Below are 14,093 nucleotides of genomic sequence, written 5' to 3' on the forward strand. Positions count from 1 at the left end.
AAGTTTTACAAGGGAAATATCATCAAGTCCCTTTAGGTGACAGACTCTGTTCCTGTGAAGCGAATATTCCCGACTCAATTCAGCATATATTGTTTGATTGTTCTTTTTATCATAATCTCCATAAAGATTTATTTTGCAAGCTTTCTTTCTCCCCAGATTTGTCTATTCTGCCACCCTGTTATTATTTATTGAACGATACTGAGGGGGAGGTTAGCGAGGCTGTGGCAAAAATTTTGGCTGACATCCTTAAATTTAAATCAGACCATTTATGAATGCATCTGTAAGTTCGGTTTTATTTTATCTCCCAAGTTTAAATTTTTACATTCTGTGTATTTTTATTTGCAACTGTCATGCTGTTAAAGGTTTGGTATGATATGCAGCTGGGATTGGGGGCTATGATGGGGTTAATATTATTCTAACTCTCATTCAGCATGCAAGCAGGACTAGATTTCTGGATGAACATTATGTTTTGGATAACTGGCTGGTAAGAAACTTGTCAGAGATACACAGATGTGAATACAAAGTGTATAAAAATTAGTACTTTAATCCATGTTACCTAATACTAGGTGCTGCTTCATTTCCATTTGTGGCTCAGTGTGGTTGTCCTTGGCATATTACATTAGCACTCTCCTCCCCCAGCTCACCTTCTGTCGTTAACTGATGCTCTTTACCTATGAGTAACTGGTCTCCACCATCTCATCTGTTTTTTCCCCAACTTTGATTCTGGTATCTCTGCTTGTTGCCTGGGTGCTCTGAACATATTGGTGAGACACTTTCCACACAGGCCTTAAGATATAAAAGAACACAAGAGTCCTTGATGTTAAGAACTACTTTCTTAATTGATCTTGTATCCAAGATCTCTCCAGTATTTAGTGTGTTCAGCTAACCTTAAACCGGAAGGAATGCTGTAATAAAACAATCCTATTTGCTTGTTGGCTGGCTCTGAATTCACAGCAACTTTATAAGATAGCCTGCTGATTTCCTCTGCTTTGCAAAAGATATTTCACTCCTGATTCTGTATCATATTTCCTGAACTATGTTACTGCTTTCCTTACTCTTAACACGTTTCCAGGTTTTAAAATTATTTGTAATTTTCACTCTGCACAAGAGTTCTGGCGCACTGGTACAGAAATACAAAATGGAAACAAAGAAAATGTAAGGAGTAATGATCAGTAGTTGCAACAGATGCCAGTAGGTGTTTTTATGCAAGCAACTAGCTGTGCCATCCTAAGTAGAGTTAAAAAGCTTTCTAAATCCATTGAAGTCACCTATCACCTAGGAGTTCGTCTAATTTCCTTGCTTCATTCCCTTTCCAGCATCCAAGTTTCAATATGTGATTTGTTCAGAAAGAAACTGTAGCTATTAACTACAGTCTAGAGAGCTTTTACCTAATAAGACTACTTACCTAATCTCTATAAGGAACAACAGTGGAATTGTATTTGCAGTGATGGTTTATACTGCTCCAGGTGGCTAGGTCATAATCCTGCAAAGCAAAAGATGTTATCAGCATTTAGCCTGCAGAAATGGGGTGCTTGGAGTTCCCCGGCAATGAGGCTGTGTTCTCTGTTATCTTCACTAGGATATTTGTGGAAGCTTACCAGGATATAGGATTCATGGCTCCTAAGCACCTCCTTGATTACTTTTTGTTGATGGGGGAGCAAACTTGTACTGATTGGGGGATGGGGGGAGGAAGAACTTGCAAAGCCACAATTTTAGTCATGGACCACCTCGTCCCTTGCTTATCTGTGAAGAGTGTGTTAGCCTTGAGCCTCCATTTGGAGGAATGACATTGAAGTTCCTTGTATCAAATTCATCCATAGAGTCCTAAGATCAGGTACCTATCAGGATTTTGAGAAGATGTACTAGCAACATGGCTTTCTATATTTTCTTTGGGGTTACACCAAAGTAATGTTATACTGGTATAATATAATTCTAATGCAGCATAGTTCCCTAATGCCAGCATATCTTCAGGACCTGTTGATACAAAGGAACATATAGTGTACTCCTAAACAGAGCTATTCACTTTAGAAGTGTGTAACTCTGTTTAGGATTGCACTTCAACCTGTTTAGAGGCTAACAAATATAGCAATATACAGACAGAGCAGAAGGGAAATGACAGTTTGCTATAGGGATTTTACTGTCCCCCAAACATGGGTGTATGGAGTCTCTCCCCTCCCTGTTTAAGAAATATGTATACACCTCAATATAGGGTTTCCATTTTCTTTTCATATAAGCTATATGTACATGAAAAGGGTCAGGGATCTCGGTCATAACAGGGCAGGGGAAGTATGGTGGTGGGACTAGGTCTCAGAGTTTTGGAAGAGGCCAGAGATATGGAAATGCTCGGACCTCTTCCCACCTGCGTCCCATCCCTCGGCAAGTTGGTTGTGGGGCTAGGAATATTTACCCGGCTCCGACATTGGTTTAATGCCAGATCTATTAATAAGTAGATCTATACTTTATGTGATTATATCATAGAGCAACAGGTAGATCTGGCATGTGTAACCGAGACCTGGGTGCAAGAGGGCAAAACTGTTGCCTTGAACCAGCTTACCTCACCCGAGGTCTCGGTTCTTCACCAATCTCGGATGACAGGGGAGGGGAGGGTTGCAGTGCTTATTCGTGACTCTTTTTCTTTCTGGGCACTTTCTGCCCCAAACATACCCGACATTGAGTGCATTGCCCTAATGTGGGAGGCTGAGGAGAGTTTGGCTATTTGGGCAGTGTACCGAATGCCTAACGCACCCCCAGATAGCCTGCCTGCCCTGCTGGATGCTGTATCGACCTGGCTTTGAACTTCCCCAGGTTGTTGGTCCTGGGGGATTTCAATGTCCATGTGATGATGCAGCATCTGTTAAGGCTCAGGACCTAGTGTCATCTATAGAGACACTAGGACTCATTCAGATTATATCCGTTCCCACTCACCGGACTGGTCACATGCTGGATTTGGGTTTTGGGACTGGGATAACATTGGATCTGATAGCTGAAGATACAGTTCTATGGTCAGGTCACGCCCTGAAAGTCCGACTGGACCTGCAGCCCTCCTCCTGCTCAGGCAGTGAGCGAATTTATGCTCACCTGTGGAGCCAACTGGACCCTGAGCAGCTTCGGGAAGCTCTGCGGGACCCAATGCCCCTGGCGGGTTGTTGGATGAGCAAGTGGAGGACTAGTACTCCCGGCTCACTACAGCCATCAACAACATCCCCCCCCGCCCGCAGTGCCCTTTGCACTGCCGTACCAAAGCGGCTCCATGGTATACCCTGGAGCTGCAGAGGATGAAACGGCAACTTAGACGGCTAGAGTGAGTGTGGCGGTGCCCTTATGACGAGGAGTCAAGAACTTCTTCCAGAATGTTTATGAAGCTCTATGAGAAGGCACTGAAGTTCACTAAGGAGGAATTCTATGCGGCCTCCATTGCGTCAGCGAAGTCGTGCCCAACCCAATTGTTTAGGAGAATATGATCATTAACTACAGTGCCGATAGGCAACCAAAAGGTTAGGGAATTGGATATTGGCTGTGAGGCTTTTGCGAATGATTTCGCAGACAAAGTCTAGGCTCTCCGCTGAGATCTTCCAGCCACAGTTGATACAGTATGTGAACTGGAAGCCTGTTGTCCGTCCTTGGGCCCTTCTTTGGACCACTTCAGCCAGCTTTCTCTGGAAGACATGGACAGGATCTTGGCTGCAGTGAAGCCTACCACTTGTTCTCTAGACCCATGCCCATCCTGGCTTGTTAAAGCAGGTGGTGCTGAAGTCTGGAGCCCTCTGGTTGATATTATTAATCTGTCTCTGTCATCAGGGACTCTCCCAGTTGGGCTCAAAGAGGCAGTGGTACATCTGCTTTTGAAGAAGCCATCTTTGGACCCTATGGTCCCAGCCAATTACTGCACAGTCTCAAATCTTCCATTTCTGGGTAAGGTAGTTGAAAAGCAGTGGTGGAGCAGTTTCAAGCTTTCCTGGAGGACACCTCTATCCTAGACCCTTTCCAGTCTGGCTTCCGCCCTGGGCAAGGCATGGAGACGGTCTCGGTTGCCCTCACAGATGACCTCAGAAGGCTGCTGGATCAAGGTGGGTCAGCGCTGCTGCTGTTGCTAGATCTTTCAGCAGCGTTCGACACGCTTGACTGCGATCTAATGACCTACCGCCTTGCCGACATAGAAGTCCAGGGGATTGCCTTACAGTAGTTTTCCTCCTTTCTCCGTGGTCAGGGACAAAGGGTGGCCCTTGGTGAGCAGATCTCTTTGCAACACCCACTTGAGTGTGGTGTACCGCAAAGAGCTATTCTCTCACCAATGATGTTTAACATCTATATGCGCCCTCTTGCCCAGATTGCTCAAGGTTTTGGACTGGGCTGTCATCAATACGCGGATGACAGCACATAGGAGTGGTGCAAGCATCACAGCACTTTAGATCGGGTAGTTATTACTCCCTTGAGGCTTCTTTCTCCAGCACCAGCAAAGCATTATGTTGGCTACTTTGTCTAAGATCCAAGTTCGTTGTATTTAAACCTTATCTTTTTCGGGAATACTTTTGGTCTTTCCACATCTTTCAAGCTAGGCTGTTGTTTATGACTAAAATGAAGAACAAAGAATAAACATAGGTCATAAAAATCAAAATTGTCTAAATAAAATCTTGAGAAAACTTTTGTTCAGTTTATATCCCTGTAGCAAACTATGTTGCTTTTGTTGCTTGACCTCCAGTGCACTGATTAAACAGCCAAGCATTTAATTATTTTAAGTGATTCCATAACTGAAAAGAGTTCTTTTTTAAAAATGCTTGTTAGACATGTATGCATTGCAGATGGCATATTGCAAGTTTCAGATGAAAGCATAATTTTCACTAGTTTAGATAAAATGCTAGACACAGCCTTTAAAATAGAAGGCATAATGCAACATTGACAGTTTTTATGGCCATCTCTATAATTATGATTGTAAATATTATCTGCAATTTCCTTTTAAAAGGTTTTTTTCCTTCTGGTTCTGACTTGTATACAGTAGAGTTCATAGCAGCAAATGCAGACTGACCTTTTACAATAATTAACATCAGATGCTAGTTTCTCTGATTGCATCTTCCCTAATGCACAAGCTTGAAGGCGTAAATTCACAAATGATGGCTCTGTTTCACCAGGGCACTGTGTAGATAGACAGGAACGGTTCAAAGTGAAGGACTAAAAGAGTGAAGACCTTTATTTCAATTAACTACATAACATACAGACTGTGCCTCAGAATATAGGTATACTTTAAATATATAGTTTTATCAACGAGTTTTACAAAAGGAACTAGCTGTGGGTATCTTTTTGGCCTGTTTTCCTTCTTAGAAAAATAAAATAAGAGATCCTGGTTGTATTTAAATAATGGGGTGTTTTTCCACTTGGGACATGATTGAATCCATAGGCACAATGATTTGGAAATCTATTGAATCCATAGGCACAATGATTTGTCCCCTTGATTTGGGAGGGAGATAACGCGAATGCCTTAACATTCTATAGATTTATGTCTGGCAAAGTTGAACAATACATTTGGGCAGGATAACCTCCTAGTGACCAACTTGCAGGATGCTTTGTGTTTGTCTCTAGGATACCAACTTCTTCACATGTTTCAGTAGACATAAATACTGCAAGAGCAGCCATCTTATAGAAGTCATTCACAAGGAGTGGAGGAAGAAGTGAATTCTCTCAGGTATTAGTGGCTGTTGCCTTTTAAATATCACTAGCTCCTCTAAAGCACTTGGCAATGATATTGACTACTTGCTGCTACCTGCTGCAGATGAAAAATTATTGACAGAATATTTCCACTTGACTATGAATAGACTTTTTCTTTCACAACTTTTAAGAAAATAACTGAAGACCCCCCCCCCCCTTTCAGCTTGGGGTGCTCTCATGTGTATTGCTTTTCTGTCATACACATTGTGCAGTACATTTATTTCCTGCAGTACATTTATTTTCACAGTGCAACAAAATGAAAACTACTGCAAATTCTAGAACAGAACTTTGTTTCACAAAGCTCATGGGGGCAAAGTCTTCAGTTGTCTTGAATATGTGTTCAGGATTCCTTCTGCTGCTACAGAGTGAATAGGAAAGCCATAGATACTGCCTGCTTCCCTAGCTTCTCACAGGGTATGTTAAACTTCTGCATTTACAATTCGTTAGTGTTTCTAGCCTATCCCAGTAAAGACTTAGGGTCCCATCACTGCCTCTTCTCACATTTCATTTCAGCGGCTGAAACCAGACGGCTGGTTTGTGGCAGCTTGCAGCCGACCCAAAGAAAGCCAGCTGGAAGGAGAGCACTCTGGAGCTTCCGGACGGTGCTGGAAGAAGGGGTGGGCCTTGGGTGGCTGGGGAGCATCTGGAATGCTCATGCATCCCACTCGCGTCTCCCCGGGTGCTCGTAAGGCGCCCTCCAGTCTTCCAGATGGCTGGGTGCCACCTTGGAGCCGCCCCAGCAAAAAGGGACCACTTTCCAAGTGGTGCCTTTTTGAGGCAATTGGAGTGTCCTCGAGGACAGGGTAAGTGCAGGATAGGGGTGGGCGGCAGATGTTGCTGTGTAGACGGTTTTTGGGGGTTGACTTCAGAGGTGTCTCTGAGTCAATCCAAAGTGCCAGTCTGTAATCAGCCAGCCTGTCCCTAATACTCTTGGTTCTAATCTTTACCAACTTGCTCCCTGCTAAGCTTTCCTTCCTCTCTAGATCGTAGGTGTGTGTTTTTTAACATAATTCTGGCTGACACTCATTTACCTTCAAATGAGTTAATGCAATATCTCCCCACCACCACTCAAATAGTGGGAGATTGAGATTCCTCCTTGGAACTGTAAAGTATCTGGGGATGTGTATGATCAGAAACAATCCCTTCTTCCTGCAAAAAAATAAAATTAGAGGAAAATTTCTTTAGTGAATATGCTAAAATTCAGGTTCAGAAAGCCTATGAGGTTCAGATAATGAAGGGAAAGGGGCAGGATAATGGCTACGCTATGAAACACTGAACATGATTTGCTCCAACATAGATTCTGTTTAGGCATCAAGGCATACCATGGTTAAGAAATTTTGGCATGCTGTCCAGATTGACAAACCATAGCTTGTTTGGCGACTGATCTTAATTAGAAACTGTTGTGTGCCAAAATGTGGCTTATGGTAGTTGTAATGTGGTATAATGTTTAAATGGACAAAGTTGAGTCCCAGGGGAAAAGTAGTCAAGGAGTTTTACTGGGATAAAAATATTCCACTCTTTGGTTGCTGTAGAATCTTCTAAGTTAATACCTATACTGATCCTTTTGTTTACCACACTGGTTGAGACACCACTAGTGTACATTGCACCACATGATTCCGTAACCTTGCTGAAGCTAAGTACATCAGGGTCTTGTCAGAGAACTCCTGGATATTTTTATATATAATACCACCTTGAGTTCCTTGTAGAGGAAAGGTGGAATATAAATGAAGTAAATATATTTGCTAAGTAGTAACTTAATGCAGCACCTGATGAAGGGAGCTTTGGTTCTCAAGCGGACACCCTGGAAATCTTGTTGGTCTTTAAGGTGATACTGGACTTGAAATCTCCTTTACAACAATGGGCATACAGTCATGATGGGAGGTGGTTGTCCATACTTTGTATCTTCATGAGAAAGTACTTTTTTGCTCCTCTGCTTTAGAAGGTTATTGGATGGGTGTGGTTATTCAGTAAACTTCTTATTTACTGTTTGGACAGGTGCCACAGACCCACAGGAGTGTTTACTTTTCTTACAAGATAAAAACAGCAGACTCATAAAGCTGTATGCTCTTTTTCTTCCTGTAAAGTGAGAATAAAATACTAGGAGATGAAAAGCTTTGCATATGCTGATAAAATCAAACTATTTATCCCTTTTTTCTCTGTGTAACTCACAAAATAATATACAGTTCTAAAACTGTCAGCGGTGCCTTATCTCTTGAAACAACCAACAGCTGGCCTCAGCACAATCCATGCAAAAACTGCACTGGTGTTTCTTGGAAGGAGGAAAATTTAGTCAGGGCAGTTGTTTGTGCTCCCTTTCTAAGTATGATATTTTTTTCAGAAATATTATCTGAGTCTCCAGGATGTCTTTCTGATTGACAAAGCACCTTTCTTCCCTCAAGTAGTTGCAAAACCTTTCTCTAATTTCCCCAAATTCATAACAAGTGTAATCCTTGCATTTCTCATCCCTGGATAGGGTTGATGCAAATTAGTCTCTCAAACCTACTATCTTACCAGCACAGAGACTTATGAAGAAGTGATACATACGCTTGAATGGGGGTGCATGGGAGGTTAGATGCTGCACATGTGGAAGTGATGTTATTTGCTGTTTTAGGTAAGGTGATTCCTGCTGCCAGGGAGCCAATCTTTCTCCTCTACATTGAACAGTGGCATGTCGCTTGGCAGCAGGGACCACTGCTCCAGAAAGAACAAATGAAATGTTGCGTGTTCATGTCTTCCACCATTCTGGATGCATCACAGTTCCTCTGTGACAGAAGTAAAATAAGAATACAAATTGCAATCATACCCATGCTGAGCCAAGCAGAAAGGCAGGATATAACTATTTTAATAAATGTATAGTAATATACCTACAGGTTTAGTTTTATCTCTATAAGCCAAGAAATCAAAACTATGAACACTTCATCTGCAAATGTTAAAGGACAAAATATAGAATCCCAGCATGTTTTAATTTTGGACAGATATACACTCCAATACACCATTCAGCTGTATTGCACTGCAGTGGTGCACTGCAAGGAATTTCTTGTTTCTTTGCTGCCTGCATCCTGCCAATCACATTTGAATAGTGGCAATGAACTGAGGGTAACCATGCCCTCCCATTGTCCTCACTTTGAGGATGGGGCAAGGGGAAGATGCAACTCTTTCTCCAGGCAAGTTGGCAATAATTCCTGCTTTTCTGCACAGTAGTACTTATTTCGTTACCTACTACAGCTGAAGGACAAGACATCTGCCTCAGTCTGCCCCAATTGCAGGTATTACTAGTTGGGGCAGAATATGAATATGTATCTCCATTTACCCTTAACTAGCCATAAAGCATGGCTGAGTCAGAGATTGGCGCTTTGGCTTTCCTTGCTTGATGGGACTGATACACTTCCAGATGAAGTTCAAAGAAATGCGCAGAAAATTAATAGTTATCTTTTAATTATTGTCCTTGTCCTTGAGGTTGTCCTTGAAAGGGCAGCTGCTGTGAGAGCCCTCTCAGCCCCACCCACCTCATAGGGTGTCTGTTGTGGGGGGGAGAAGATAAAGGAGATTGTAAGCCGCTCTGAGTCAATGATTCAGAGAGAAGTGCGGGGTATAATTCTTTTTCTTCTGTAAGAGTTCTGATTTTGTCAGATTGTTTAATACAATAATGATATTTTAAATACATAACACACACACACACATATATTACATACCAGAATACCCGAGACTGGCATTAAGTGGGTGTATGCACATATTGCCAAAATTATTTTTTGTCTTCCTTGTTTGTCTTCCTTTTTTGAAATCGAGACATGTCTGTTAATCTAGGCACTGTAGCAACATGTTATATATTTGTGATAGTTTTATCACTGTGAGATTTTTATTAGTATTCCAGTTCTAGAATTATAAGGTTGACTGATGTCTCAAGTTGGCAAATTAATAACTAACGTTTATATCCCTTGACTTGTAGCAGAAGATGGATTGTCTGTTGATTCTACTGGACATCTCAGCGGTTTTGATACCATTAATCATAGTATTCTTCTGAATGTCTTGTCTGGGCTGGGATTGGGAGGCACTGTAGTGCAGTGGTTCTGGTCCTTACCTGGAGGGTAGGTTTCACAAAGTGGTGCAGGACACTGCTGCTTATTCCCTAGGTATTTGGTCTGTGGGGGCATGCAAGGTTCTATCTTGTCCCCTATGCTCTTTAACATCTACATGAAACCTATAGGTGAGGTCATCTGGAGACCTGGGTTGGCCTGTCACTAGTATGAAGATGACATTCATTTCTATCTCAGTTGATCCCAGGAAGTTGTAGAAACCCTGAATTGGTACTTGGAGGTAGTTTTTGAGTGGATGTGGGCAAATGAACTGAAGCTTAATCCCAACAAGATGGAAGTGCTACTAGGGGGTGAAAGGTCTGACCTGAGATTTAAGATGCCACCATTTTGGATGGGGTTGCAGTCCCCTTGAAGGAACAAGTCTGGAGTTGTTCTTGGCTGCAGACCTACTGCTGCATCAAAAGATGGCAGCTGTGGTCAGGATTGCATTTTACCCATTTCAACTAGTTACCAGCTATGGCTTTTTCTGGGTATAAAAGATCTGGCCATGATAACATCAGATCGCTGCAATGTGCTGTAGATCAGACTTGTCTGTCCCCCTTTTGTTACCATCTTCCACCAGTGGGTGAAGATTTCTTTGTTTGGTTTGGAGCTAGAGCCATACTGAAAGGGTTGCAGACGTCTTATATATGTTGTAGACCTGCTTCAAAATATCCACAGTATATCAATATATTAAATTAATTCTGCAATCCTTAACAAGAATTACACTTTTTAAAATCCATTTGCTAAATCTATAGGCTTAGAAAGACATAACTTTGTTTAGGATCACATTGTAAGATACTGAAAAAATGAAACAGATTAGAGCAGGGATGTCAAATGTCCATCCTGTGGGCTGCAACTGGCCCACCAAGGGCTTTAATCAGGCTCATGGCTCTTTTCTCCTTCCTCATCCCCCTCCTGTCCTCACCCATTGAAGCTCCAAGGCTGCTGAAGTTCCGAGCTCCTTCTGCCTTGACTTTGCTGGCTGCAGCAGGAAGCTCTTCTAATAATAATAATAATAATAATAATATATTTTATTTATATCCTACCCTCCCCGCCGAAGCAGGCTCATGGCAGCTCACAACATGTGAAACTTACAAATTATAATATAAAACATTGTCAAAACGATATTTATAATTTACTAATTAAAACCATTATAATTAAAAACATAAAAGTACAATAAAAGTTAACATTTACAGTGCTATACTCTAGATGTTCTCCTTGGTAGTTTATGATGGCCGAATATCGTGGATCGATCCACATTTATGTGAAGGCGATTTGAAAATTTTCAGTCTTCTAGTAAAGCATTGAAAATGTTTTTGGACAATTTTCTTTATCTTCTTCAAATTCAAATTATTTTTCAGTCTGCTTTTTAATCTTTCATACTCAAATAATATACCTTTTATTTGAAGATAGCTTGCTTGAAATTAAAAAAAAAAGATAGCTTGTTTGGACTTTCTTTCTAAAATTTGATTTATATCTTTTATTACTATTTGGATAGTCTCTGTGTCTCCTGACTTTTTTTTTTCATGGTAATTCCACTACTAATTTACTCACAAATGTCCAGATAGCTATATTGCATTGAGAAATCCTATAAAAGAGAGAAATGAATACAACTATCAAAACTGATTTTCAATGCAATCCTAAGGACACTTTCCTGGGAGTAAGACTCATTGAAAAGACTGTAGTCAAATTCAGAGTAGACTTGCAACATACATTATTTTGTATTGCTTATGTTTGTACCCTGTTGTTCATTGGAGGATGTCAGGGCAGCATACCTGGGGTCATCTCACTTTAGTGAAACAAGGACTGTGTGAAGGAAGTTAAGCTGCAGGTAGTGATTTTCTCTTTCATGCCCACACTGGTTTCCCCTATCCAGGCTCCAGTGCACTTTTCCACATTAGATAATGGTCAGTTCCACTAAAATGGACTGAATATCTATTTGACCTAGCACTTACTGTTGTTCTTTCCTTCCTCAGGTTTTGTGGATTTAGTACTCCATGATCAGGTGCATCTACTGGAATGTGCTTGGCTAGAGATACTGATGATTGGCTTATGCTGGCGTTCAATGGAACACCCTGGAAAGCTGCTGTTTGCTCCTAACCTATTATTGGACAGGTCAGTCAATATTTGTAAAGTTTCTGTTATTGTTTTAAATTAATTCACTACCATGTAACATTTTGAGGATCATCCTAGACTGCTACCACAGCTTTCATGAAATACCATACTGCAGAAACAGAGAAAAACTATTCTCACTGGATTATTAACAGTATTTTATATGTACTTGAGGAAAACTGGGTCCAGATCACCACCAACAACCCTAACCCGATAATTAATTTCTATGTATGCAGTTTCTAACAAACTAATGTTATAGTAAGATGATGAGAAGCAGAAAGATAATTTTCCAGATGATTTTTCTTTACCAGTTACCTAACCATCACCTTAATATATCCTGTTTTAATGCATGAAAATGCTCCAGAATAAGTCCAGTAGTGGACATGGTTTTTTGGGAGAGAATGAGATAGTGATTGCAAAGAGGACTAATACTGTACTATTATATGATAGTGTGTGATACACTTAAAAGGTGTATGATACTCTTGAACATATGAACATATGAACATATGAAGCTGCCTTATACTGAATCAGACCTTTGGTCCATCAAAGTCAGTATTGTCTTCTCAGACTGGCAGCGGCTCTCCAGGGTCTCAAGCTGAGGTTTTTCACACCTATTTGCCTGGACCCTTTTTTGGAGATGCCAGGGATTGAACCTGGGACCTTCTGCTTCCCAAGCAGATGCTCTACCACTGAGCCACCGTCCCTCCCCCTCTTAAAAGTGTGTATGATACACTTAAAAGACAGCTATTGATATTTGAAGAAGTGTCAGTGAATCAACAGATGACGTTTCTTGAGTATAGAAGAGCCATGGAAAAATGTGTTGTTTGCTATGTGTCTTTAGAAATCTAGGTCAGAATAAGTTTATTGATTTGGAGGTGCAGGCAAGGATACATTAGTTACATAGTATATATTACTTTTTCTGACTCTGTAAGAAGCTAGTGATTTTTTCTCTCAGCCCTTTCACATTTCCACTGAGGAACCGCTCCAACTGTCAGGAAGTCCTTCCTAGAGGAGAACTCTTCTCATTTAATTTCAACCTGTTGGTTCTGGTCTGACCTTCTGGGGCCACAGAAAATAACTCTGCATCATCCTCTGTATGGCTGGGTCCAGATGAGCAGTTTAAGCCAACACAAGGACATGTCATAGACAGGTTAAAAAATCAAGTTCAAGCACACACATCTGCTGCCCGTCTGGCTCCTGTACTCACCCTGTCCTCCAGAGTCTCTGAGGTGTCTCAGAGAGAAGTGGTAGTAACTTTGTGTGCCACATGCCATCTGCCTTTCTGAACGTCTGAATGCGGGAACACACAAGCAAGGTGGATTGGTGGTTTGAACCCGCCAATCCACTTTAGGCACTCACCAGTATTCTTTTTTTTTAAAAATTGCTCAGAGCACATGTGCATATGAGTGCATGTGTGCATGACCACTAAAATGTATGAAAAAAAGAAAACCAAACTGCACCAAGGGGATAGCTATCTGACAGTGCCAAAGCGCCTCCTGTGCAGGAAACGGGCAACTCACACGAGAGTGTCTGATAGAATTCAGCCTCCCCATTTTGTAGCAGCCCAATCTGAGACACTTCCAGAGTGCCCAAAGCTGCTGGTCTCAACCCAGCCTATGGTAGCCCTTCAAGTACTCGAAGATGGTTATCACATCATCTCTCTGTCATCTCTCCAGGCTAAATATATCCGACTCCTTCAGCCTTTCTTTACTAATCATAAAAGCCAGGCTAATGTAAAGGTCTGTTAAATCTCATATGCAGCATTTCAAAATAACATGGACATACTGGGATTCTCATCTAAAATTTAATTTCAGCTAGCTTGTGAAAATGCTTCTGTATGAAAACAAGCATCGCTCATTTGCAAAGACCTTTATAAGAACTTTAAAAGTGCTGGGGGAAAGTACCATCATTACTCAAACATTCAAAACAATATTTTCAGTTCAATATCTTTATTGTCCACATGCTAATTGAAGGTGGTACATGATGATGGGTACCGCTCCGCTTCAAGTATATTCAGTATGACCTCCCCGTGCAATTTATGTTTCAGGTGTATGATACACTTTTCCAGTCAGAATGTCTAAGGGAGATCATAAGTAATACTGTTTCATCACAATATTGTACAACAACTTGAATTCCAGGGTTTTTTTGTAGAAAACCCCCCAGCAAAAACTCATTTGCCTATTAGACCACACCCCTATTGTCACC

The 14,093-nt window shown here is 41.3% G+C and overlaps 1 protein-coding gene across 3 annotated transcripts in view; it reads left to right on the forward strand.

Moving 5' to 3' along the window:
- ESR1 (estrogen receptor 1) overlaps positions 1–14,093 on the forward strand; it is a 387,454-nt gene that overhangs the window by 336,745 nt on the left and 36,616 nt on the right. For all 3 annotated transcript variants that reach the window (XM_060240922.1, XM_060240931.1, XM_060240927.1), the window contains one exon: positions 11,753–11,891. In XM_060240922.1, coding sequence (XP_060096905.1) covers positions 11,753–11,891 — 139 coding nt within the window. The remainder of the gene's footprint in view (positions 1–11,752; positions 11,892–14,093) is intronic.

This window comes from Heteronotia binoei, chromosome 1, assembly GCF_032191835.1.
Source record: "Heteronotia binoei isolate CCM8104 ecotype False Entrance Well chromosome 1, APGP_CSIRO_Hbin_v1, whole genome shotgun sequence".
In the NCBI taxonomy this organism is placed as follows: domain Eukaryota; kingdom Metazoa; phylum Chordata; class Lepidosauria; order Squamata; family Gekkonidae; genus Heteronotia; species Heteronotia binoei.